The sequence below is a fragment of the Mauremys reevesii genome, linkage group 26, assembly GCF_016161935.1.
Source record: "Mauremys reevesii isolate NIE-2019 linkage group 26, ASM1616193v1, whole genome shotgun sequence".
NCBI lineage: Eukaryota > Metazoa > Chordata > Testudines > Geoemydidae > Mauremys > Mauremys reevesii.
The window spans coordinates 5,689,104-5,716,767 of NC_052648.1; the positions used below are offsets into that span (position 1 = coordinate 5,689,104).

Sequence of the window (27,664 nt, forward strand, 5' to 3'; positions counted from 1 at the left end):
CTGGATGATTTGTGGATAAACACAGGGTAAGCTCGTCTGAGTACTGTACTGTACCTTCCCAGCGGCAGGGCAGCCTGCCCTGAGATCATTGTGCCCTCGTTCCCTCCCCCGTGTGCCATAGGCTGGTACACGGTGACTTCTTTAGCGCTGGGTTCCTACTGACCAACGCCCGTGTACATTGCCAGCCTGCAGATCGTCAAGCGCTGTCGGCTGCGGGATAGAAACTGCAGCATCCTTGTTCGGTTTTTGTATCTCTACCCCCCTGCCAACCGCTGCGGTCCTGCCCTTCTCTCACCCTGGATGCGGAGTGTTGGCTGCAGGACTGGAATTGTACCGGGGTGAGGACCAGCCAAACACCGTCGTGATCAGATAAAATACAGAGCAAGGGATGCTTTTGAGAAAAATGTATTTCAAAGCTACTTCAAAATACAGCTGCTTTAAAAATTCCCAGGAGCTTGTGAATCGGTTTCCTTGCAAGAGTTGGTTTGCTGAGGGGAGGGTGGTGGTGGGAACTTTTGTCCTGCTGATCTGGGGGGGGGTTGATTTGGTATGAGGGTTTTTAATCTGATCCATTCTGGAGGGAGGAAGTCAGAGCAGGTATGCTCAAAGTTACATTTTCATGGGTTGGGGGCAGGACATATTTCATTTACTGTTCTGATCTAAAACTTCAGCTTCAGTGGCGGATGGTGTGATTCTGAAGGCATCTGTAGTAGGAACCTGTGTAGATGGGGGTTTTCCAGGCCTGCCTGTGGGATAGAGGGACCTGCCCCATGTAAAGGGAACGCTGTGACACAAGCTGTAGCTGGAGGATTAAGGGAAGCAACTGATCCCATAGTGCTTCTTTGGGGTCTTCCATGGGTGTGTGGATCTAACTGAGCTCTGAGGCTGCACAGTCAGCAGGGAGAGCCAGGTGGGAAATCTAGCTGTCGGACCACAGAAAATGCTGAATGATGTGTCTTCAGGGTGAGGTAGAAGCTTATTTCTGGAGTCAAGTGGTGGATTCTTGGGGAAAAAAAAATCTGCTCTTGAGAGCTGGCCACACTGACATGGTCTGGTCTTAGAAGGAATCCTGGAGTCTTAGCCAAGATCAATGGATGTGTGATATGCAATGTGTGTTGAAGGCCTTCTCAGGGGGAAGGAAGATGGGTGTAAGGCTCTCTCTGCAACTGACTCCTTTCTCCAGGGTGGGACCGCGTGGCAAGGCACATGAGCATTCTCCCATCTCCAAGGCCAAGTCGACAGGTTTTACTATGTCAGGAGTGTGGAAAAAATCACCCCCCTAACTCATGGCTTTGCCAGCGACACCCTTGATGTAGACGCATCTTACACCGCAAGAGAGGCTCTCTCTGGTGTAGCTAATGGCATTCGGGGAGATGGTTTAACAGAACTCCTTTTGCGGGTATAACCTGCATCTCCCCTTGGGGCCTTCGCCCCAAGCCTTTGTAGTGCGGACTAGCCCCAAGTAATGAGAGGGTTTTAACAGGAAGCATCTGTCATACCCTGCAAACTCTTAGTTGCAGTTTTGTGTGTTGCCAGCTGGTGGAGCCACAGGCCCAGAGGTTTCAAACAATCTGGTTGTGGCAAAGCTAAAACGTCATAAGAGCTGAAAAGATGATTGGGGAAAAAACGTTTGTCCTCCTTTCCCTCGAAAGTGGTGCTCTGGATTACATGTTACAACCGCACGCTGTCTCCTGTTCCTTTCTCAGGTGTCCGGTGGCAATCAGCCAGCTCATGTACTGACCCAGCTAACCTAGTCTTCATGGGAAGGCTTTTATTCCGCTCTGGGGCCGGGGGTGGCAAGGGGGCCTGGCTTATGCCTTTAGTTAAGAGCTGTGGCTCAGGGTGTAAATTTTAGGACTCCGTACTCTCCTCGCTCCACAGTGGAGCCACCGCTGGGCTCAATGGGAGATTTGCACAAAGGTCAAGGGGAGGATCTGGCCTTTATGTTAAAAACACCAAGGAGTCTTGTGGCACCTTAAAGACTAACAGATGCATTTGGGCAGAAGCTTTCGTGGGTAAAAAACCCACTTCTTCAGACTCCATTGTTTTTGTGGCTACAGACTAACACGGCTCCCCCCCGATGCCTTTATGTGGTAACTAACCTTTTACTCAGTCCTTGCCATTGTGCTAAGGGAAATATGCTCCTGGTTAAGAGCGGTTGGCGTTCTTCCTCTTCCAGCCACCTTTCTCCATCTCTCCTCCCGTCTGGCTGTCACCTCGTCTCCCTCCCTTGCAGTAACTTCCAGTCCCCCACCGGTGGATCCAGCTCCCATTCCCTTTCCCCTCCTCCCATCTGCTAAAACCAGAAATCATTCACCCTGCCATCTAAAGTGTCATTGGTCACGTGCGTTATCGCCCCAGTCAGGTTAATGGGAAGCGAGGAAGTACGTACCTCTCTCATTGTTTCAGGCTTGCTGCAGACTCAGGCAGACGCCGCTGCCTCAGTTCCACTTGGTGCACGTTTGGAAGGTTATCTTCATAACCGGGGGGGGGGAGCTAGAAACCTTTTTATAAATTGAAAGTTTAGACTCCACGTGGGCCACATATGTACCATGCTGGCTAAGGGCTGTATGTTTGACACCATTGCTATAGGATGTGTAATGACAAAGGCCAACGTGCAAGTCACCCCATTTTGATTAGGGTGATCCATATAAAAGTGACTGCCTTCCATATATCCCCGCCGTAGTGTATTACCATTGGGGCAAATGCAGCGAGAACCAAAACCTAACTATCTGGGCTCTGAGTCCTTGTATCTCCTGGCAAAACCAGCCTATGGACCCTTCCCTAACTTCTCCAGCTTAGCTCCACTGCTCCTCTACCCAGACTGTTGGGGTATGTTCTGCTTCATACTAAATCTGGAGTTTCCCTGTGTCCCACCGGTTCCCCCTTGCTTAAAGTTGCCAGGCTACGGTGCTGGTGACTCCTCTAAATTGACTTGTTGTCCCAAGGCCCCATTGCTGGTTGGCTTTTAGGGCAGTCTCTGTTCGTTAGGATTCAACGGCAGAAACTCGGCTGTGCCTGAAAGGGTGAGAATGCAACCAGGAAGCCGGATGCGTTGTGGAAACAGGGAGGAGCTGGTAGACTGTGGCTGCTGGCCCCTTGTTGACAGTCCAGTTTGTGAAGTGGAGCCATGGGAGAGGCTGGTAGGACGACTTGAGCAATCCTGCCGCTGTACTTTCTGTTCCAGTGACGCTTCATAAAACAAACTGGCTGTTGCACGCCAGCTGGGTCACTTGGATTGCCACACACTTCAAACCCTCTTGTCTCGCTTCTCAGTTGCCTTGTGTTGTTGAAAATATTTTGACCTGTTTCATGTTAACTTGACAGCTCTGTGTGGGAAGGGAGGGATGGGACTCCAGGTATCTCCTTTAGAAGGTCACTTTGACATCTCTACAACTTTCAGCATCTTTCTTGAGATGCTCACAGAGGTGCCTTGTGCACCATATGTTGCCTTTTATAGATCTGCTAAAGATGCATTAGGGCAAGATGGTTCTAGCCCTGCTTTGTGGAGGACGCGCAACTTCAAGGTTGTTCCTGACATAAAGGAGCCATGAAAACCCAGGGGGTGTTTAAACACGCAGTGGTGATGGCTGTGGTAACACCTAAAGCCTCAAATCAGGAGTGGGGACCTCGTGTCCTCCCAGAGAGTTAGATCATGACATCACCCCTTCCCGTTAAGGACGAGGTTTTCCAAAGAGTTCTCCCATCTAGGCATGTGGTCAGATGTTCTCAATGGGATGCTGCTCGGTGCTGAGTCCTTAAGAAAATCAGTGCTGAAAATCCATCCAGAAGGGTATTCGTTCCCTCCAGTTCTTTACGCTCTGTCACGTGCAGGGCATTGGTCCATCCTAGTTCAGCTGTGCTGGGAGTCTAAGGAAACCCTTAAGCACAGGTCTGTGTCTTAAGATCATCCAAGGGAGGATGGATATTTGTCTAGCACCTCTTCTTAAACTGTTTCAGAAGAAAAACTAGACCATTTTGCTAGAGGACGGAGCTGCTAAAATGTTTGGAGAGAAAGCCCAATTGTGAGTGCAACATGTGGCCACCGAAAGCATGCCTGGGATTTGCAGTAGGGTCTAATCCAGCGAAGCCCAGGGATGCTACACCTGAGCAGCAGTGCTGGAATGCTTCTCTCATCGCACTTGCCAAGTGGACGAGTGTCGTTGGGAAGTTCCTTTGCTCTTTCAAAAGGCTGGTATCTTTGGGACGGGGCATCAGGGTCGGTGCTTGTTTGGAACGTCCTGAGCTGGCTGGTGAGGCAGGAATTTTGTCACTGGGGCTGCCTTGCTTGATGGCCAGCTCTCTCATAGCCCAGTGATCTTGCTTCTGAGGATGAGTGGGTTTAGACCCACGATGGACAGAAGGAAGCATTTACCTTGTCATTAAAACACAGGCCTGGGAGACAGAGAGGTAGGTTCTATACCCAACTCTGTCATCGACTGAGACCTCGGACACCTTTGCTGTCTCTTCCCACTTGTAAAACAGGGATGTTACCTACTCCACACAGGTACAGGGCGGCTTCATTCATTCATGTTTGTAAAACACAGTCTCACAAACGGCCAGAAGGCTCCCAAGGGTTTCCTCTCCAGTCCCTTGTGGCTAACTGGGGTGGTGTGAGACCTGATTCTCTTTAGCAAGAGGCACCATGGGGTTAATGCGGGAGCTTTTCCCCTGAGCACAGACCAGTTCTAAATCTGGTTTGGTGACTAAGCGAACAAGTCTGGTGGTTTCTGCGCAGTTTTGATTCTCCAGAACCTGGCTCAACAAGGGTGTTGCAGAACTGTGCCCGGCCAGAGCCCTGTGTGGGACACTTCCGGGCTTGCGCTAGGTCTGGTTCCAGACAGCGTCGAGATCGCTACAGTCACACAGTTCTTTTCTTCAAAGGAAACTGGAGTCAGCGCTGTAGCCGGTGCCCCTTTAAGGACCGAGCTGCCTTCAGACACATGAAGCATGACTCAGTGGCTAAAATACTAGCCTTAAACTCTGGATACCTGGGTTTGATTCCCTGCTGTGCCACATGCCTTGGGCTCAGATCCTTAAAGGTTTGGGATCTGGGCCTTGAGCTCTCTGCCTCTGTAAGCTGGGGTAATAGCACTGTCCTACCTCAAAGGGGTGTTGGGAGGTGATGCCTTAGCTGGAGGAGGTCAGATTATCCGAGTGCTCAGTAATGGGGCTGTGGAAGTCACTCAGACCAGCCCCCCTGCATACCTTAAACTAGGTGAAGTGCAAAATGAGGCACTTCCTGGAACCGGTTTTGGTTGGGGGCTGGAATCCCTGCTGGGGATGTAACCGACTAATAAAATCTAAAGCTTCCATCCCACTGTGCTTGGCTCGGGGTCTCATGGAGAGGGTCTCATGCGTGTGCTTCTCTGGCCAGAACTGTGCTCCAACATTAATCCCTGAGATGGGGAGTGGGGGCGAATAGATTTCTCCTGCAGCAGAGATCTCCTGACCTGTCTCGTAGTGGGGGAGGTCAGGAGCCCTGTGATCACAGGTGGCCTTTCCTGCTCTGTAAGAGAATGCTGCTGTGGTAGGGAAGCTGTTGTCTCAGTCTGATAGGGTGGCTTGAGTCTGCTAGCCTCGTTTAGTTACTGAGAAACCGGGCTGCTCTTGGAGCGTGACTTTGATTCCTTCTAAATAGCTAGGGATTTCCCCTCTTATACTTCCCTCCTTCTCTTCCTGCTCCGGGAGGTGCCGCTTCAACTGGAAGCGCAGTGATTAGCATCAGGCAGCTGTTCTTACCTGATTCCACAGTGGAGCCTTTGATGTCCCGGGCACAGCCCGACGCCCCCGTGTGAGAAGCTGGCAGCAGTAAAATGAAGATAGGCCAGTTCACATACCAGCACAAAGGAGCAAGTCGCTCTGCTGCATCCGAGAGAGGTCAGAGGGGAGCCTGTCAGGTATACACCCAGGATTGGCATGTCTTGGTCAGGCTGGAGCAGCGGTGTGGAGTAGAGGCTACAGCTCTGACCCTGGGAGTCAGGAGATCTGGGTTCTGCTCCTGCCTCTGCCATTGACCCGTTGTGTGCCCTGGGGCAAGTCACGTCCTCGCTCTGTGCCTCAGTTTCCCCTCCTACTCTTTGTCCAGTCTATTTAGATTGTGAGCTCTGTGGGGAAGGGATATTGCTGTATGTACAGCACCTTGCACAGCGTGGTCCTGATCTCAGCTGGGGCCTGTCGATGTTCCTGTATCCCAGATGATAATCCCGTAGAGGGCTGCTGCATCACAACTCCTTTCCTCAACAGGGTCACAGCTGGAGTCCAGGATCTGGGTTGCCCATCGGTTTGCAGCCCACCTTCCAAGACGTTCTGTAATGCTTGGCGCGTGAGCAACTGGCATGTGTTTTCCTCGTGCTGAAGATGCTGAGACTCCCAAGTGGTTGGGCGGCCTTAAGAACGGGAGCGCGCTGCACTGCATGTGGGGGCCCGTGCCTGCTGGATGCAACAATGGAGCTGAGCTGGCACCCACGCGCCATTCGCAGGTACGAGGAGCACACACAGCGATCAGCTTTGAACCGCCGCTTCGTAGCAGTTAGAACCCATCAGCGCCTCTCTCCACCTGGCTTCAGACCTACCTTGTTGGCTTCCCCTCTCCTGCCGGCGTGTCCTGCGCCTAACCAGAAAGCCCAACCGGAAGGGCAGAGTCTGCCGCTGCTCTTGGGTGAGAAGTTGTTCTTCGGGCAGGGCTTTGCCTGCGGGTGGCGAGGGGTAGGAAATCCAGTCACTGCCCCAGTTTGTGCTGCTGAGGTCTGGAGAAGGGAATTTCCTCCCGAATACAGATGGTAGCAGCAGGGTGACTCCTTGCATAGTGATGCTTAGAAGGAAGCACGGGTGTCTTGCTTTCATTGTGGCAGGCCTTGTTTCCCCTGCCTGAAATCCACTGCATAGGGCAAGGATTGCAGGCCGGGCTGTAACCTGGTGAACACAGGCTGAGAGCACAGTTCTCTCAGCACCTGGGAGCCCTTTGGTTCCCTCTGATTGTCCTTATCTGTGGAGGAACGGAGGAGGCGTATGAAGTCCAGGCGTGTTCTGGGAACGTTATCGGTGCCGTGAAGCGAGATGCCCCTGCAGTCCCGTTAATGAGCTAGGCGGGCTGCCTTGCCCTGGCCTCCTGGGACTTGTTTGGCTGTGAGTGGACCCCGAACTCGCTCACTATCTTATCTCTGGCTACGGCAGTCTCCTGACGACCCTTCCCTGTTTGACAAGAGCTTGAATGGAGCCCTGGCTTTCACTTTCTCTTGGCTCGTTGCCTGTGGATGGGGGAGAGCGACACCTGTATTAATGGGACCACCGGGAGGTTGTCTCTGTTTCTCCTGCTTCTTGCCCCTTCCATCCTACTCTGACTGCTGGGACCAGCTCATCACCTGGACCAAATCTGGCCACTCTCAGCACTGACCTATTTAGGTCCTTACTGGGGGTGCCCAGTGGTGGTCATGAGTCCTGAGGATCTAGGTGGTGAGTCAGAGCCACCCTGTAGAGGGTCGAAAGGCCCCATCGTCTTGGTCCCTTTACTGGGCTACCGTCAGGACCCAACGTCCTAGGGCAAAGTGAGCTCATGCCCGTTGGGCCTGTGCCCTTCTTTGAGCTGTGCGCTGTCAATCTGAGGCTGGCCACGGGACGTCCTCATGGTGCTGTGACAGAGCATTGCGGGGCAGGGCGTAAAGCCCTTTCGGCCCTGTGGTGGTGGGGAAAGGGGGACACACGACAAGGATTCAGAAAAGCAGGAGCTGCGGGTTCTTTTCAAACCATCCGTGCCCTGTTTCCTTCCTGCTTAGCTTTGCTCTTCGGGACAGATTCCATGACAGGTCTCGGTGCTGTACCTAGCTAACGCTCCGCACCCAGAGCATTGGACACCTGTGGAGCTCAAAGCACGTGACCAAGGTATCGAAGGCAATCGCAGCTGTGCCCATCTAGCTGCCATGTCCCAGAGCTGGCTGCCGTCCACGCTGGCTGGGAAAGGCACGAGTTGGAGACAAGCGCTTTGTCAAAGCCAAGCGGATGCAGCACCGAGAACCCAGAAGAGCAAAACTGCAGAGGTTTTACCCCTCGCCCTCCAGCAATGGCACAGCCCCCTGGCTACTGTCAAAGTACAGAACAGGGCTTTAATCTGCCTGGGCCGCTTATAGACAGACACTGTAGACATGTGCATTGATACGTCGTTTAACAAAAACAACCCCAAAGTGTCTGGCCGTTCCCACTTGGGTGGCTCAGCCTCGCTCCAGCCGTGGTCCGCCTTTGGGAGGAACAGTGGATGGTGCATTATGCCCCTAGATCCTGGGGGGCGGGGGGAGCTGCCAGCGCTCAGGGTGACACACGCAGGATGATTCCGCTTCCTGGGGCCACGGGGAGTAGGTTCTAGCCAAGTGGGAGCCGGCGTCCCGACTCTGGGTCAGCGCTGCTCCCTGGGCTGGGGGGCAGGGGGAGAGCCCATCTCCTTTTTCATTACAAAAAATAATAAATAGCACCAAAAAAACACACACACCCCCCGCCTCAGTGCGGCTCAGGAGACGAGCAGGGGCAGGAAGTGAGCGGAGAGGTGCCGGCGCCGTGTCCTGCTCCCCTGCCGGGGCCTGCCCTTGCCGTTGAGGGCCAGGAACATGGGGCGGTTCCCGGGCCGCCAGCGCAGCGAGGCGTAGGTGTTGTAGCCGTTCTCCTCGATGCGCTCTTGGAACTTGCAGTTGGGGTTATAGTCCTTCTGGGGAGACAGAAACGGGGCCGTGAGTGCGGTGCGGCTGGGGGGTGTCCTCCAATGGGCGGGGGGGCTAGAGCAGGGAACCTCGGGAGTTCTATCCCCAGCTCCTGGCCGGGAATGAAGTTCAGAGGTTACAGCAGGAGACTCGGAGTCGGGGCGTTCCAGCAACGTGCTGCCGGCCCCCAGCAGTGAGGGCTTCCTTCCAGCAAGCTGCCGTCTCTAAGCAGCTCCCCACCCCTTGACTTAGCAGCATCAGGCACGATCTCCTGAATGCCGTGCTGGGCCGAGCTGCTAGCTTCTATCCCAAATTCTCCAGCCGACCAGTCTGATCCCTGGTCCAGAACAAAGCCACAAGCCGTGCTCCCCACAGAGCACCCTCTAAGGAGGGAAAAACAGCTTGCTACCTACCGACCCGTATACTTTCCCCTTCTTGTTCATGGCCAGGTAGAAACCCGTGTGCACGGATTTGATGGCTACGACGCCCACTCGCACCGACCGGATCTCCAGGATGCCTGTGGGGAGACAGAGAATTTGAGGCACTGAATCGGGAGAGTGCAACAGTGCTGCAAGCAGGTGTGGAAAACAGCTGGGCTGCCATGGCGCAGGGCCCAGGCGCTTCATTGCGTTAGCCAGCAAAGCCCTGCAGAGACACGTTTGTACAAGTGCCAACGGAAGGTATCACGTTGCCCGGCACTGAAATGCAGCCACCTCTGGGGTGGAAGGTGGCAGCTTTTAGCAGCTTATTACAGCAATACTACTCAATACCTAAGAAGCCTTTTTCATCCAATTGGAACTGTTCAAGGGAGGTTGGAATCTGTCAGGGGCACCCATGTGTGGATGGTTTGGGCTGGACCTTTGTCAGCGAGGCTGCCCCACACGCACAATGCAGGCGTTAGCCCACCTGGCCTGACCTTTGATTTCCCAGTAACAGTCCCCAGGACGCTTGAGTTAATTGACTGCTTCCCATGGTTAAAGACGAGGCTTTCTGGCTGATGAGGATGCTGAGAGACAGACAGCTGCTGTCCCGTGACTAACAAGGTATTGCTTTATGCAGGGACGCTTGTGTCTCTCACCGACAGAAGCTGGTCCAATAAAAACTATTCCCTTGCCCCGGAGCACTTGACAGGGGAGTGACTTGAGACTGGAAAGTGAACCACCAAGTGACTGAGTTACAAATTGCTCCATTGAAACCCCCTGGCTGAGGAGAGCTTGAAGGAGGGATGGCAGAATAACCAGCAGTGCATGACCAAAGAGCTTACCATCTAAACAGACAACGGGTGGGAGGTGAAACTGAGGCACAGAGAGAGGCAGCAACTGGCAGGGTCATGGGCAGAGAGGAGACTAGAACCCAGGTCTCCTGACTCCCAGTCTGGTGCGCTAGGCACTGGGCAACACGGCCTCCTAATTATTGGTTGTGTTGCAGGAGATCGGCGCCCCACTCTGCTAGGCCGCCATACCATAATGAAGAAAGCCGTGTTCCGAAAAGCTTCAATCTAAGCGAAGACCTTGGCCATGGTGGGATTTTTGGGCCGTAGATGGGGTGCAGTGGGGACAGATGATGCAATTTCACTGAGGACCTCTTGGGCCAAACTCTGATCTTGGTTCTTCTAGTGAAAATCCGGAGTCACTCCGTGGAGATCAGTGGAGTGACGCCCGATTTTCAGCAGTGTAAGATCACAAAGGAGTCCACTGAGAAATGCCAAGGTAAGCGCTACACTGCTTCAGAGCTTGACAACAATGCTTGGGTGCTGTGTTATTTATTATTATTCATTATTTGTCTTGTGATAGTCCAGGGCCCTATCGTACTAGGTGCAAAAGGGGAAGTCCCTGCCCACAGCAGAGAGACCTTTCAATTCCTCCAGGCCTGGAGAGGTTTCTCCTTCCAGTCCCAATACAAAACAAAAAGACCCTTTGATATGGAGCTGGAGGGGAGACTGGGTTTGCAGAGCTCTGCTCTGGGGCCTTCATCCTTCCAATCCATATGCACTAAGGGAGGGAAATCCAGTTTCCGTGGGTTGTCCAGCCTTATGAGTAGAGAGCTGACAGCGTGTTCAGTAGAACTGCTTACGCATTTTCCATTGCCAGTTTTCCGTCAGGAGCTGCGGATTCGCCGAAATTGGCGGAAACGTAGCGATATTGTCGACATTGAACAGGAAATTATTGAAGCGATTCGTTTTGACTTCATTGTTTCAACGTTTATGGTATAATTTAGAATCCAGGCCAAAGTCAAAACATTTAGACGTTTAATATAGCACAAACTGAACCACAGTCAAAATATCTCCGTATCAGGTGGTTTCGATGTTTTGGAAATGAAATCTAGCAATTTTCATTGTGTGATATTTAGAAATTTTGACTTTTCCCTTGGCTTTGGCTCAAGAGATGATCCTCAGCTTGTGTGACGCTGCAGAACTCCACTGACCTCAGTGGATCTACAGTGACTTTATGCCAGTTTAGAGATTAACAAATTTATTTGGGCATAAGCTTTAGCCCAGGAAATCTTAGGCCCAAATAAATTTGTTAGTCTCTAAGGTGCCATAAATACTCCTTGTTGTTTTTGCTGATACAGACTAACATGGCTACCCCTCTGAAACCTTGATGCCAGCTGCGGATCTGCCCCAAAGCCTCTATCCCCAGGAGCTCAGACAACACAGAATGCCCTGAAATGCACAAAGAAGAAAACTAATGTAGCTCACCAGACTGTCCTGATCACAAGCACGTGTTGACGTTGATTGAGCTAATCGGTGCAAACAGTTCCTGCCCTTGTCTGTGCTTAGGGGCCAGCTACTCAAATTGCTGCCAATTGATGCTGGAATCAGGGCTATTCCTGAATGCGGACAAAGTCCTTATGATGTTTTTACGATGCTAACACCTACTGGTTATATGGAGCTTCTTCATCCGTAGATCTCAAAGTGCTTTACAGAGGAGGTCTGTATCATTATCCTCCTTGTACAAATGGGGAAACTGAGGCACAGAGCGACGACGTCTTCTTTTGTAAGTGCCACAAGTTGATATCTAGACTGCTCAGCCCTCTAACGGCTGCATCCTCGAGGGCACCAAGGTGTTGCAGTTCACCCTCCAGTCTTCTAAACGTGCACTCCTGGCCCACATGTGGGGCCCTCCGCCTCACTGTCCCGCCCTCCCAATCTGTGAAGATTGAACTAAGCCATCTGTCTGCGTTGTGGAAGCCGCTCTGGGCTATGCAGGCAGCAGCCTGGGTAGCCCAGTCTAGGATCTGCATCCCAAGTTGCAAGCAGGTCAGTGAGGGTTTCTGGCTGCCCTTTCACGCGGGCAAGGAGATGAACATTGGGGACTGATTTCCCTGCGGGGGAAAAGTCCAGTTTCGTTGGGTGATTTCTTTCCCCCTTCTCCCTTGCGACCAGGCGGACGGGATCTAAGCAAAACCTCCACTTGGCTGGAACAAATTGTCAGTCTTTGACCTGCACCGACCCCTCATTTATTCCTCCCTAATTGGCAGCTGGGTTGTGCGTTTAGCCGAAATGTGGTTCCTGATCTTCGGGCACAGCCCCCCGCTGTTAGATCATCCCAGGCTCTTTCACCTCCGGGCCCTCCCGGGGTCCTTCCTCAGCTCCCGGTGCCCGTGCAGTCTGGGAAGAACCGGCCCCAGGGACTCAGGTTTAATTGTTACATTCACTCCCACCTGAGGGGGGCCGGGGGAAAAGGGGAGCAGAGAGCCTGACACTAGCTCCTGGCTGCTTTTGCTGACTGGCAGAGTGGGGGAAAGGCACAAAAAGATGAGCGCAAAGAGGAACTTTAAAGTGGTAAAACTGCAATTCTTCCCCGCTCCCCAGTGCCTCCAGGGCTGCATTTGTTTTTTCTAAACTGCTTCTTTTCCCTTCCTCTTGGGAAATGCCTGCCATGTCCTAGCTCTGTGAGCCACATCCCCCATGACCCCCCAGGCCGGTCCCAGGCCGACTTCCTCATGTCAGCCTGCAACCCACTGACTCACCTTGCTTTTACAGATCCAGACTAACACAGCTAACCCTCTGATACTTCCAAGGAGAGAGAGAGGACTCAGCCTTGGGTATATCTGTGGCGTGTATACATGCATGGACGTAAGCTAGGGGTGCGTACATGAGCACATGCTCTGCCTCGTGCATGCATATATACACAGTACATGCATAAACAAATACCATATAGATGCTCTCCCCATATACACAATAGCATGCGGCCTGCATTACACACGTACCCTGCCTCTATACACACACTACGCTATGTATGCAATGGAGACGTACATGCCACACACACACACAGAGCTTGCACATGTACACACTACATGCATTGCACAGACAGGGATGCAAAGGTGCAGTGTATCTAGGTGAATGGATGGAGAGGCGTGCACGCCTGTGCATGTAAGAGAATGGGGGTGGAGGTGTGCGGCTGTGTGTATATGAAAGAGAAGGCGGCTGGCTCAGTGCAAGGCGGGGTGTGTGGACGAGGAGGTGAGCGGCACAGGGTGTGCACACATGGGAATGTGGATGGATGTGAGTGCAAGTGGAGGGAATGCGGCTGGAGGAGTGGTGTGCGTGTGTGAACAGGGCTGGGGGAGGATTTATGGGCCGTGGATAGTTAGTGGGGGTCTGGGGGTGGGGGGAGTTGTAATACAGACCTAGGCTGGGGTCTGGCTCTGTGCTTGGCCAGAGGTGAGTGTCTGGCCACTAATGCGAAAGGCATGTGGCCAGACAAGGCAGGGTTTACAATGGAAACACCCAGCACCGTTTCAGGAAACTCCATCTCCAGATTCCCGGAGATCCTGCTCTAGCTAAGACCCTGGGCACAGCGAGCCTCTGCGCAGACACACAGCTCCCCACGTGCGCCGCTGACTCCTTCACAGCCCCCCACGCTGGCACTTGCAAGCTGCACTGCTATCACTGGTGCTACTCGGCCAGCATTACTCAGTGTCCTTAGCACAACCTGCTCGCCCAGGCGTGGGATGAGAGTTCACGTTGCCTTTGGCTGGGGCCCGAGGATCTCAAAGCATTTTGCAAATGGCTAGTTCTCACAACACCCTGGGGAGTGAGGTAAGTATTTTCAGTCCCATTTTGCAACTGGGGAAACTGAGGCACAAATAGGGTCCTGCGTCACCCAAGCTAACACAGCAAGTCAGCATCAGAGCCAGGCCCTCAGGTTAGGCGCTCCTGGCTCGCAGGTGCTTGCTCAGACTTCTAGACCATGCTACGCTCTTGGGAAATCCCAACTCTCCTATTAAACCCAGAGGAATCATAGAAACATAGAATCTCAGGGTTGGAAGGGACCTCAGGAGGTATCTAGTCCCACCCCCTGCTCAAAGCAGGACCAATCCTCAGACACGTTTTTACTCCAGTTCCCTAACTGGTCCCTCAAGGACTGAACTCTCAACCCTGGGTTTAGCAGGCCAGTGCTCAAACCCCACTGAGAAAAAACAATGGGGGCCCTTTCCAGGATCCCCGTCCACTCCCTTCTCTGTGCCGCTCCTCCCCACTCACAGCCACTATGAACATACAAAAATCTGTCCCCCAGGGCCTCATGCCTCCTCCGTCTCGGCTCTGATCCGGGTAACAGGTCTCAGCAGAGCAGGTCTGGAAGCCACCGTCTCCCCGCTCAGGACACGACCAGGTTCTCTGCTGCACAGCATGCAGGTATGGGAGGCCAGGGAGGGACTGCTCAGTTCTGGGGGGGGGAATCTCCATTCTCTGTGTCCTTGCTCCAGAGCAGCGGTTCCCTGGGAGGGTATCTCCTTCCCCACATGCCGGAACTGGAGCCCTGCCCTCATTAGCACCATCACCTCTAATGCTTGAGTGAAAGGAGTAACTTTGCTAACTGGCAGCTCCTACAGGCTCTTCTCCTCTTTTGTGGATTTGCCACTTGAAGACAAAGACCCCCCCCACACACACACACACTTCTACCATGAGCTACAGAAGCATCCCCCTTCCTGGCGGCAGCCCTGGGAGGAGAGAGCGTGAAATCCGCTCCGTCACACTGACCAATCTCTTTTTCGGGGCAGGTGGGGGTTTCAGCACAGCATCCCATTTGTTGTTCTGTGTATCACGGGAGCAGCTAGGGATCAGAGCCCCATTGCGCCAGGCGGGGTGGCGGCATACACCCCCCACTGGCACTGAGAGGGTTAGTGGGAGCTTCGGCGCTCAATCGGCTACCTGTTGGCACCTGGAGGGGGTCAGTTAAGCAAGGCCACCTGGAAAGGAATCGGGTGTGGGGGGGAGACCCACGAGGGAGGAAGGAGAAGGCACGGAGCGGTGGAGGAGCCTGGGAAGGGCAGAAGGGCAGAGGGTAGCTGTGGTTTGGGGATTTGTTGGTGAGCGCTAGGGAAGGATGCTGGGGCGGACGGCCCTGAAGGAAGGGCGAGGGCTGAAGCCTTGGAGCGCCGGAGGGAAATACGGCTGCCTGGCAGGCCCAGGAAGGGGCTGTGGGGAGAGACCTGCTGCCAGCCCTGGGTAGGAAGAAGCCTGTGGGAGGCAGCAGGGGATGAGTCTGACTAGACAGACCCAGGCTGCTCACTACACGCTCCCTGGGCTGGTGCCCCGAGGAGAGAAAGGGCCTGGCTTTCTCTGCCAGCCACCAGGGAAGGGGGTGGGGAAAACACCGGCAGAGACAAGGGGATCAGGACTTCTGACGACCCTGGGACAAGGGCCTGTCCGGACCACGGGGCCCAGAGTCATGGGTTGCAAACCTGTCAGAACAACACTGGACGGTTGCTGTGTTGGACTTTCTCTTACCCCGGAAGGGGTGGAAACAAAGCAGGACCTGGCCAAAGAGCAGCCCCTTGCGCCAGGAGCATTGGAACAAAGCCACGAGGAGGCGCACCAGCCGCACGTCCACCCTTCTACTCGGGCCCTGGTCAATTGGTCCTGCCCCCAAGATTTGCCGTCTAAACGTGGGGGAGGGGCAAGGGGCAGGTGCAGGCTGCAGTGACCCTGCAGGGGGCGCCGCACGATGCACGGATGGAGCCACGCAAGCGGTGGCTTAAAAGACACCGAGAGAGCGAGCCCAGGTGCATTTTCCCAGGTGCCGCCTGACCTGCTGTCATTCAGCCGGAGTTCCTCGCCAAATCTGCCCCGAACATCCCTCGCAAATATGGCCAGGGCAGGCTGGCGCCTGTGCGTGATCACAAGGCAGGAAGTCTTTCATTAACGAGGCCAGTTCCGAGGAAGCCTGGCAGCCTCTGAGGATCAAAGGTCACCTGGCTCTTTATTGTTTCCGATTGCACTTCACGGCTGGGGAAGCTGGCTGGGAACTGGAAGGCACCCGGCATCCTGCACCCCTTGCAGAGGCTGGGCGGGGGGGGGAGGGGAGGGGAAGGGAGTCTAGATACCCACTCAATGCTCCTCCAGCTGGTGTGTTTGCAATCAACCTCCCCTTGCCCTGATGGGCCGGCACCGGCAAGCCAGAATTCTTCCCCCACCGCCCCAGGCCCCGCATGGGAGGAAGGCGGAGGACGTGCTCTTACTCTCCAGAGAAAGGGGAAAAGCTCCCAGGGGCGACCGAGCAGATGGAGCCCAGATGAGGATGGGAGAAGCGTCAGGAGCTGCCCTCAGTCAGGGTAAAGGAGGTGGGTGGAAACTGGCAGGAACTTTGAGCAAGGGAGAAGGCGATAGACACCATAGGAGATGGATGGATGGACAGATAAGAATTTAGGCCAAATTATTTCACATGAAAGGATCGTTCAACATGGTCGCAGGTGGGGCGGCTGCAGCAGCTGTTACAAAGGAGTCGGAGAGACAGGCAGGCTCATTTCTAGAACCGGAGAGAAGCTGCTACAGATCTGTACGGCAAAGGGGTTCTGGCCACATCCTCTGGCCCTGGCCATCAGGGCAGAACGTTTCCCGCAGCACCCCCTGCTGGCTAGGACAGAGATTAGTCTCTCTCTCTCTGGAAGCAGCCAGCAGGCTCCTTACTTTGCTTTGTGCCACAACGGCCTGCCAGAGCCGCAGGCGAACGGACCCGTCGCCACAAAGTAGCAGCCTCGTTCACGGCCGAGACGGGCTTTGCTGTGGTGGGCAGCCCCCGGGGCGGTGGGAGCACCGCAGGGGGGGGATCAGCAGCTGATTCTGGGTTAACTCAGCACAGGGGTGAGCGGTGACGCTGCTGCAAAGCCGGGGCGCTCCTGGGACGTATCCCAGGCCGCTTTGTGCTGCAGGCAGCCCAGCTGCTCTCTGATTCCTCCCCCCACAATGACTTGTTGGAGGATTTGTCTTTCCAGACACCCAGGGGGGATTGCGGGAAGGCACTGGAGGGCAGGCAGCATTCAAGTGGTGCTAGCCCACATCTTCCCCGCCAAGAGGGCAGGTTACCATCGGGAGTGAACCCAGCACTCAGGACAGGATGGGCCAGGGAGTCCACGTTTAAAGCACCACAGCACTAGAGTTTTGTGTGTGGAGGTGGAGCCAGGATGGGGCATCACCCGAGGAAGACCCCGGACTCTCTCTTTCGTGAAAACGCCCCCCTTAGATTTTCACACTCCGCTGGACGCCACTTCATCTCTTAGCATGAGCAAAACTTGTCTCCATTAAGCAACATTTTCTGTCCCTGTTTTGCATATAATTTTGGCTCATCGAGGCCGTTAAAGGAACATGGTCAGGATGAAAATGGCATTTTACGAAGACCAGAGTTTGCAAAGCCTCTGATCACTGGGAGCACAGAAACTGCCAGAGCAGATCAGACTAACAGCCCATCACCCCGTCTCCAACAGGCCCCAGCACCGCCTGCTGCAGAGGAAGGTGTATGAAACTCTGCAGCAGGCACTGACAGGAAAATTTCTCTTCAGCCCCTCGGTTAGTGGTTGGCTTCTGCCTAAAATGGGAAAGGTCAGATCTTTTCCCGGGGGAGAGAAATTTACCCCCTCCTCTGTGGCACTTGCCACCCACTCGTTGCAGCGTTGAACAAGTGCCCAGGAGCCGGGACCTGGCGCTGGCTGGAAACAAGTGAAACCAACCGGTCGTCTTTTGTGCTGTCGGAGCGAAGCCGCCAGCAAACAGCCTGGGTGGTGAGAAGCTAATTAGGTGGCTGCAATCCCAGTCAGGTTTAATGATCCTCTGCGGTTGTTGCTATTAATAACAAAGGACATTTGCATCTCTAAAAATAACACAAGCTGCTCTGCTCTCAGTCCCGGCTGGCTCTGTCCTGGGACTTCAAACCCGCCAGTGGCTCTGTTCCCTAGCCCAATAAAATCGCCACCCCAGTAAAGGCTAGATCCCACCTTGGCCAGCCTCAGGCTTAGCAGAGGGGGCTGACCAGGAGGAACTGATCTGGCCAAGTTCCCTTCGGGAGGCTCTGGGACAGCATATGCTGCTGCAGCATCTGCATAAAGTCCCCCACACACACGCATCACCCCAGGCCATGCTGCTAGCCAGGACTGATATGGAGTCACTGCTCTGCTCTCATTGCTCCTTTCCAAGCTTTCGACTCCTGCTAGGGGATCTTGGCAGGAGTGAAAGGTGACGCCATCCTCCCAGTTGGGCTCTTGGTGTTTGCAACCATCAGCTTTAGAGGAAGGACATGGCTCTGCAACTGAGCCCTTGCATGGAGTCAGTCCTGTCACTCTGTGCCTCAGTTTCCCCATCTGTACAATGGTGATCATCCTTTGTCAGTCTTGTTTATTACGATTGTAAACTCTTTGGGGGCAGGGTCTCTCTGTCTGTTCAGTTCCCAGCCCAATGGGATCCAGATTTCAGCCAGCGCCTGTAGGTGCTACTGTCGCACCAATAATAAACTCGACCAAACTCACAGGGAAGGGTAACCCTGGCTGATCTGGGCCATGTTACTGCCTGGGTGCAACCTGCAGGAGCCGACCCCTCGGATTGCGTCCAGATCTCAGGGGCTTTCCCGACTCCAGGCTTTTCTCTTCGAGATGCCGTCAGCCTCCCATCCCTGTCTCCGTGGCTGCACTTGGGTGCCAAGTACTGCCAGGAGCTGCAGCGCTGTTATCAAGGAGATGGGAGAGGGGTGGGGACTGGCAGAGCAGGGAGAGAGTGGAATTGAATCAGGACTTTGCTTCCACAGTGAAAATATTTACGGCCAAACCCTGATGAACTGAGACTCTACTAGCTACAGGGGTCACTGGCCGCCTCTTCCCGCCTCCTGCTGGCAGCCCGGGGAACTCCTGCTTAGAGGCCGGTGGAGGAGGCAAAGCAGCAGCCTCATGCCCCAGGGAAAGGCCTAATCCTGTGTTGTTGTTACTGTATCCTAGCATCAGGGCAAATCTGGGGTGTGCCTTACCATACCACCTCTCTGTGGGATGCAGGTGACTCTGCTGTCGCAAAGCAGCCAGCCGATGTTATGCTCCTGATCCCCTAGCTGTGATTTTCCCTGTCCCTGCCTTAATGCCCTCGAGATGTCGTATCATAATGCTGTCCGACGGGGTCAGGCTGCGCGCTATTCGGGGCAGTGGCCTCACCTTCGTATTTGACTCGTAAGTACCTCGGGCCCTATGGAAAGGTGTCATAACACCACTCTCTGGCCTCCTGTAACGAACACAGGCCTCCATGCATCTGCCCTGGCCTCCTGGTGTTAACTAGGATGCAGTTCTGGGCACTACCGCCAAGGCAGATGCGCAAAGTACCTTGCTGCATTTCAGGGCCAGTCTGTTGCACAGAGAGAGCTGGGCAGAATTCCAGCCGTCCGGGAAGCGAGCTTGGACCGGGCCAGGATTAATGTAGCGGAGGGGTGTTAAGACTAGAGGATGCCTCAGTCTGCAAAGAGTCAGACCTGGATTCTGAGCCTCCCCGTCCAGCAGAAATTTGGTTCAAGCCCAACTCATTTTAAGAGCAATTTGCCTAAGTATTAACACTACAAGAGCATCTCTAAGGCCAAGATCAGCCCCCAGTGCTAACATACAGAGAGGAAAAGACGGGGAACTGAGGACCAGAAAGATTAAAGCCCAGGTCCTCAAAGCTATATAGCTCGGGTCCCATTCAAACCAATGGGAGTTGGGTGCCTAAATCTCAATGAGGATCTGGGCTTTAAAGTGCCTCACCCAAGACTACACCAGACGTCAATGTCAGAGCTGGCAAGTGACCCCAGATCCCCTGAACCCCAGGTCACCAGCCCATCCTGACCCTCATTAGCAGCAGGCAAGTGACCCTGTGATGTAATGAAACACTCACTCATCGCTGCACGGAGCCGGACAGGCGCCTCAATCACAGGGCAAAGAATTGCTGCAGGTGCAACTAACAAGAGAATGATTCACGATCAGACAAGAAGCTGATGTCCCGACGGCCTGGTGAGGCCGGGTGTCGACTGCAGGGGCTGGGCCTCGGCTGGGAGGCAGGGGGAATTGGAGATTTCCGGTGGCCTTGCAGGAGGTCTTCTCATGCCTTCTTAAGGCAAGATTTTCAAAAGTGACTCAGTGCGTTTGGGGGCTCAACTTGAAGCTACTTTAAAACCCTGATTTTTAGAGAGCAGGTGCCCAGGTCCCTTCTGAAAATCAGGCTTCCTTGAAGCAGCTCAAGCTGCTGCTAATCACTTTTGAAAGTCCAGGCCTTACTTGAGTTTCCGCTAGAGATGGGCCTGAATCCGAACTGGAATCCAAACCTAGATCCGGCCCCACATTTCAGGGCTACACTCCCCCCAGCTCTGCTTTAAATGGAGCTTCCCGTCTTTGAAAACCCCTGTGCTCACCGCGACGGATGGGCCGTCCTTCCTGTCCTTGGGTAGGTCGCTTCCCCGCTCCGGGCCTCAGTTTCTCCATCTGTGAAATGAGGCTAGCAACACCTCCCCACCTCTGTGGAGCACTTTGAGATCGACTGATGGGAAGTGCTCAGTGCGCTATGGTTACGTCCCTGCCAGACTAAGTCATCCCAGAAAAATTCCTCTGAAAAAAACACCTGCTGCAGTGTATCCAGCACACCACCTCTCCACCCCGGCACCCCTATACACGGATGCTCCCCAGGCCTATGTACATCTCTGAGAGTTAACATGCTTGTAATGACCCAGCTGGGTGACTCTCTTACTGTTATTTTCCTTTGTGATGGGAGTGGGAACCCAGGCTCCAAACAGCCAAGCAAAAAGACCAGGTCTACCAGCAGGGTAGGAAGGATCAGGACCCGGGGGGTGGGGATAGGACCATTAATAACAGATTTTTCCACCTTCAAAGCCCTTTACACACATTAACCAAGCCTCCCCCCCAAGTCTTGTCTCTCATGTCACAGACAGGGCAACTGAGGCACAAAGAGGCAAAGTGATGCACCCAGGGTTGCAGCCAGAGGCAGAGCAGGGGTTAGAAGGGAGCTGTTCCTGGCTCCCAGCCCAGTGCTCAAACCACTAGCTCCTGCTACCTGGTGCACAGGCCTCTAATGTCCCCTGGGGACCCTCCCACCCCGGTGCCCTCCATACTCACTGTTCGGACTTTCCTTCCACCGTGTGCCTTGCACCTTGCCACTGCTGTCGATGCACAGGAAGAAGTGGGTGGAGCCGTACAGCCTCCTCCAGCGCACGTCGCCCTCCAGGTGGCTATAGCTCCGGGGGCGCCTGCTGGGGGCCCCCAAGTGGTTGCTCCCCGGCGGGGCGGCTGGGTCCCCGTGGGCCGATCCGGCGAGCAGCGAGAGGGCCAGGCAGAGCCACAGAGAGCAGGGGCCAGCCGCCCCCTGCTGCCCCATGGCAGTCCTGGGGACAGGAGGTCCAGGCGGCAGGCGGGACGGGTGTGACCATGTGCTACGACTGGTTCCAGCACATGCCCGGGCTCAGGCTGGCGGGAGGCGCGGGGCGCTCTCCGGAGCGCGTCACCAGCCCGGGCGAGAGCTCCCCAGGGGCATCCCTGGTGCCAGCTTCCCCGCAGGGCTCCTAGGGCAGGGGGGGGCCACCCCCCCCCCAGGCAGGGGTCAGCGGGCAGCAGCCCCTGGGGGAAGCCCAGCCAGAGCAGGCAGCAGCCGGCGGGTGCCCCCTGCCCGGCCGCTGCTGGAGTCAGGGTCAGAGCAGGTGGCAGCGGGGAGTCCCGGTGCCGGCTGCGGCTCGGTCTCAGGCGCTGGAGGAGGAAGTGGGGGCGCAGACGCCACGCGGGGCCGGCTGGACCCGGGGACTCCGGCCGTTGACAGGCAAAGCCGCCGCTTCTCCCGGGGGGGGTGGGGGGGGCGGCCTGCCCGGCGAAGTCCCAGCCAATGGCAGCGGGCAGAGGGCGGGGCGGCTCCTCATTCATAAATCTGCGCGGCTGCGAGCTCTTTAAACCTCTGGGTGCGCGCGCGTGTGTGAGTACCTGTGTGTGTGTAGGGGTGTGTGCATGCGGGTGTATGTCTGTGTCTGCATGTCTGTGTGTGCACACATGTGTACAGACGTGTGTGTGCATGTTTGTGTGGGGGTGTGCATGTGTGTGGGTGTGCATATCTGTGTTTGTGTGTGCGTGTATGTGTGTGTATGTGCATGTGTGTGTATGTGCATGTGTGTGTGCATGTGCATGTATGTGTGTATGTGTATAAATGTGAGTGTGTTTGGGATCATGTGTGTGTGTGTGCATGTGTGTGTCTGTTGCCTTGCCCTTGGTGCGGTCACTTGCACATGTCCTACCTTGTGTCAGCCCAGCTCATTGCACGCCACCAGGGCTCCTCCCATCCTCTGTTTTCCCCCACAAGCTCCCTGTGCCCCCGCCTCACCTCCCCTTCAGTGTCAGGGACTCCCTGCAACTGCCCCACCAATCGCCACCTGGTCATTTTACAGCCACTTGGCGCTGTGCAAGGGACAGTGACATGGAAACTCAAGTGTGTGTGTGAGAGAGAGAGAGAGAGAGACGCTGTGCACCACAACCTTCTCAGTTCTAACCTCAGCTCCGCCACTGACCCCGGGCAAGTCCTGTCACCGTGCCTCAGTTTCCCTCTCTGTAAATGATGGGTGATTCCTCACCCTGGGGATAGACGTGTGCGTGTGAGTGTGTAGCTGTGTCCTGATGTCAGTGTGTCGTGTTTACCCCTAACACACACCGGGGCCTTCTACCTTTTTCACACCAGCCGCAGCTCTTCTTCGACTTCTCGTGCCAGTACATTGTGAAGTGGAGATTTGTCTGTGTGCCCGACAGGTGGTGTGAAAATTGGTGCGTATGTTTACACGTGTGAGGGAGACATGGGAGCCAGGGGCGGGGGGGGGGGGAGGGAGAGCCTGAGAAGAGAACTCTCAGAAACACGACACACAAAGCTGAGTTTCTTTTCAGAGGCAGGCTCTGGGTCTCCCTCCCGGTGCACAAGCCAGCTACACAATTCCAGGGCCCTCCCTCGGGATCCTGAGGCTGCTGACGGTGCTTGAACGGTGGGTGCAGTTGAGCTCTTGAAAATCTGGGCCTGTGCTTTCTGGGGAAACGTCCGGCCCACGCTCTGTAGCTTGAGCTCCCTATTTGCAACGACCCCTATCTGGAGAGTGGGCTAGAGCCTCAGTGCCGATAAATGCACCTGCCCCTTGCTCTGGCTTGTGGTCACGCCTTGAAAGCAGTAAACTGTTTGCTGGAGAACTTTCCCCTTTCTCCCACTTTCTGCCATGAGGTTCCGGAAGCGCCATTAGCCACCGAGAGAGGAACCAGCTGGAAGCCAGAGCTCCGGCAAAGGTTCCAGAGGCATTAAACTATGCATTAAAGAAGGGAAGCCAGGCCCCCTCCCCCAGCCCCCCGCAGACTCACTGCTCCCTCCTTGTTCATGGAATAGGCTGGGAGATGTGACTACGTCACTTAGATACCTAATTACATACCTATCCCCTCTAACCATTGATCCCACTAGAGAGGAAGAGTTGTCCAGCGCTAGCCTGGGACCTCAGAGACCCGAGTTCAATTCTTCACCGACTCCCTTGGGCAAGTCACTTAGTCGCTCTGTGCCTCAGTTTCCCCATCTGTTCAATGGGGATGATAGCACTGCCCTTCTTCCCAGCGGGGCTGTGAGGACAGATACATTAAAGACTGTGAGGTACTAAGGTGACGGGTTATATAAATATCCTGGACAGACAGCTCTGGAGAGGGGGGAAGTTGGAAACAGGCCAGACCACTTTGGAGAATCCAGATCAGCATCTGCACGTCGGGTGCTGACCCCGTCTGACTCTCTGCACCTTCCGACGCACAGGCCCGACCTACAAATCCCAGGATGCCCCCTGGCCTGGTGGGCTCTGCTGTGACACAGAGTGTATTGAGGGCCATGCTGAGCCTGCTGGTCCCCAGCAGCAGGAGATGAGCTTCCGGGAGGCAGCTACTGTCCTGTGTTGACAAACATTCTTCTCCCTAATTAGCAGCAGGGAGGGACTCAAGCACTGACCTGACCAGTTTTTTTTATAGCCTAATCGCAGCCCGTGAGTCACAGCTTGTCACCAGGGGTATTTCTGCACAGAGGCAGAATGACGAGGTACTGGAGCAGGCCCTGGAATCCCTGTACTGCTGGCAGAGTGCAACCTTGGGTATCGATGTGCTAGTCACGCACACACACACACACACACACACACTGCCGGGGATGTGACTTTGGCAACACAAACACACATATACATGTGACTTGCATACATACATATGTGTATACACACATGCATACACCCATGTGACTGCTGATCATGTGACTCAGGCATACACACGTATATACTCGAGCACAAACACACACATGACTGCTGGCCATGTGATGTGTAGGCATCATTGATGTGTGCACACACTACTGCAGATCATGTGACTCATGCACCCACCCACACAATACAGCACACCCACACAAGCACAGCACATGTACACACCCACCCACACGAGTACAGCACATGCACACCCACCCACACGAGTACAGCACATGCACACACAAACACAACCACCAGTCGTGTGACTTGTGCATACACCCGTGAGTGCTTTCGTGGTAATTACTATCAGCTGCTGCCTCCATGAAACAACCCCTGTCCAAAAGTCAGTGTGGCAAACCCTGGAATTTAAGCGGGGTCTTGATGCACCAAACCCAGCAGCGAGTGCTGGGGGGATACAGGAAGGCTACAGTCTTGTCCCTCCCAGCTGCAGCTGGCTTTAAACAGGTTTTCTCCCTAGCCAACCGTGGGCCGGACAGTGGAGTGACTGCAAAGCCAGCACTGGCCCTGGCTGTGGCAGAGAAGTCACAGGGCTCATTCAGCAGGCTTTCCTATCCTGGGCACTATTAAGAGATATTGGCCCGGGCGGTGGAGGCTGGTTTCAGCTTCACGCCATGCAATATGTCACCTCCGCTGATCAGCAGCGACCCTGAGCTTGACTCAGGCCATGGCTCCCCATTGAGTTTGCGCAGCTGGATTGCGGCTTTTGGTGCATCTGGCTTTGCTTTGCCTTTTAAAACACCAGGCTCCCTGCAGTGCCCATTGCAGCCGATGAGCATCTTTTCTCTGGCTTGGGATCCAACCCCTAGGGTTAGCGACAGGTCCTGATCGCCAGCCCCGGGGGACTGAAGGCCCAGGGCTGCCCTCTGTAGATGGGCTTTACTCTGACATGCTGGGGTGCCTGACATGGAGGCTGCCAGCTGGGGTGCCGGCTGCGGTGGGATTCACTGGCAATCCGGGCAGTTGTTCCCTAGGCTCTGCTAGTGGGATGGGAGTAGCCTTGGTCACTACCAACTAGGGCTTGATTGGAAGGGGTGACCCGCCCCGTCACCTTCCCAGCCCTCTAGAGGGTCACTTTCCTCTCTCATGCTCTACCCCCACTGCAGTCGCTGTCCATCTGCCCCCTTCCGTCCGACCGCAGCGTTCAGAGAAGCAGGAACCCTCGTGTTGGTGCAACGCCGGAGAGGCCCGTGCGATGCCCCTGGGTGCAGCAGATGGGTCGAGCAGTGACACCTTGGAACACAAAATGGTGACAAGGCCAGAAACAGACAAAGAACCAACCATGTGGCACTGGGAATGGGCCTCCGGGGCTCCCCCGTGTCCCCAGTGCCGTGGGATCCTGCCAGGGCTCCCTGCCCTCTTGATTCCCTGCGACAGGGGTGAGTCTTACCCTGGCTCACCGGCTCACCTCTAAAACAGCAGCCAGAGGAGCACAGGCTGCTCCTGAGCTCCCGGATAGGCCTCTTGGCAGCAAACCAGCGTGGCCAGGCAAAGGGGGCAGGAAGGGAGTGGGAGCAACCTATCGATCCAGACTGGGGAATGGGCTTCTTGGAGCCTGGGGGCAAGAGACGAGGGGAAGAAAGATCGACAGATGGGACTAAACTAAGACCCCCAGATCTGGCCACCCCGGGTCTTTGGGGCTCAGATCCTAAGGCGAGTGGGGATGGACAGCTAGCCAGCCAGGATCAGGAGCCAAGCCGGGCAGCCTGAGTCCGTCTCTCAGTCAGACAGACCAACCGATCTCTTGGCGTCTGTTGTGTTATCGCTGGAGATTAAAGGGTCCAAGGTTTGATTTCTCGTTGGGGCAATAACGCTCCTGTAAACTCTCCCTGCAGAGGAGCGTTCGTCTCCCTCCCTCCCGAGTCGGGCGACCAGGTACCAAGGGTGAAAAATTGGGACATTTTGTTCTTTTGGCCTTTTCTGGGGTGGGGGTATAGTTGCCTGTATAAAACAAAATCCCTAATACCAGGACAGTCCCTATAATATGGGGATGTCGGGTCACCCTACTCCCAAGGGACCCGGTACGGCTTTTAGAAATGCAGGCGGGGGCTGGGAGGGAGAGGGCAGAAGGTCCTGGGACCTGACATCTCCAGTGATTTCCCCAGTGCTGGGGTTTGATGGTTCCCTTCCTTGGCTAAGGAAGGCCCTGCGTCACCAAATGAGAGCGGCTCACCCGTTGCTCTCTGGGCAGCAGCTGCCGACGTGGTGTCTATTGCTGGCCCAGAGGAAGACACTCAACCGGGCTGGGTGGCTCAGCGCTCGCCCGGCAGCTCTGGAAACGGAGATCGATTTCCTTCCACTCTCAAATTGTTTTTGTGCCAGCCAGGGATTCCTGGCAGCTCTGCTCACCTGCCTGCAATCAGCGTCACCTGCCGCTTCCAGGAGGGCTTCGGACTGCGCCACCCACTGGCTCACCTGCCCACATGAGCATCCGGGGGGTGGGATCAGTGTCCGCCACCCAGTCCCGGGGCCCCACCCCCTGCAGTGTCACTCAGCGCTGGTGTCAGCCACCTGCAGTGTGAGCTGCCTGCAACTGGTGAGACGCCCATGTACCCCTCACTGCACCTGCCTGCTGCTGCACTGCCCCTCATGTCACCCCCACTGCAAACCGCCTCCCCCTGCACTCCTCGTAATCAGCATCCTCAGAGCTGGCAGCTCAGGGAGACGGAGGTGTCAGGATCCCCTCTGCTATGAGCCACCACCGGGACTCGGAGGGGGCCCATCGCTGGCTGCAGCTCGGGGACATTCCCCAAACCCGAAGCCCCGTTGGGTTGGGTTTCCAGACCCGGCAGTTTATCAAGAATTCCTGTCCCATAAATCTTTCTTCAGCTGTGTCCCCCGCTGCACATAGCACCTCCGCCCCCTCCCACCGCACATGGGTATATCATGGTTATAGAGGCTAATCTGATCTCCGTGCGGAGCCCAGGCCTTTGCCATCCCAGCGGCAGCCCCACGCCGGGAGCTTGGGTGATGCTCTGCCCAGTTCCGCCAGCTCGAGGTCAGTGGTTCAAATCCCCTGCAGGCCGGGGTGACCAAACGGGGGCTGCAGGGCAGCAGTTTGGTCGTAGGGTGAGCTTCCATCTCCCAGAAAAGGCAGGACCATGAGCTGAGTCCCAGCTGCCTTTCACATCACCGACAGCTTTGCCTGGGCACCGACTCCAGCACCTGGCCTCACGCCCCGAATGACCATCCTTGGAGAACATGGGGTCTTAGTGATGTCAGCTGGAGCTGGACGCATTTTCCCCTCTGGCTCCCGTGTAACTGACTTCCACAGAATCACTCCAGATTTGCACTGGTGTAAAGGCTCAGGGAGAGCTGGCCACACCTGCAGCCGATGTCACTCCCAGCGTGGGTGTGTGTTGTGTTTTCACAGCCTCACCCTGCTGGGTGTTATTCCATAGGTGCCTATGCAGACAAGGAAGCCCACTGCTGATTACTGTGTCTTGCCAATTA

At 55.2% G+C, this 27,664-nt stretch overlaps 1 protein-coding gene across 2 annotated transcripts; it reads right to left on the minus strand.

Annotated features, from left to right (window-relative positions):
* Positions 1 to 8,359: 8,359 nt before the first annotated feature.
* FGF22 (fibroblast growth factor 22) lies at positions 8,360 to 21,648 on the minus strand. Of its 2 annotated transcripts, none has more exons than XM_039515911.1 (3): positions 21,042 to 21,648; positions 9,101 to 9,204; positions 8,360 to 8,692 (listed from the first exon to the last, which is right to left on the minus strand). In XM_039515911.1, the coding sequence occupies exons 1-3, from the start codon at positions 21,298 to 21,300 to the stop codon at positions 8,501 to 8,503; spliced, it is 555 nt and encodes a 184-aa protein (XP_039371845.1). In that variant the 5' UTR covers positions 21,301 to 21,648; the 3' UTR covers positions 8,360 to 8,500. The 2 variants fall into 2 exon arrangements, with proteins under 2 accessions (XP_039371845.1, XP_039371844.1); XM_039515910.1 differs by having other exon boundaries at positions 8,360 to 8,695.
* Positions 21,649 to 27,664: the final 6,016 nt, after the last annotated feature.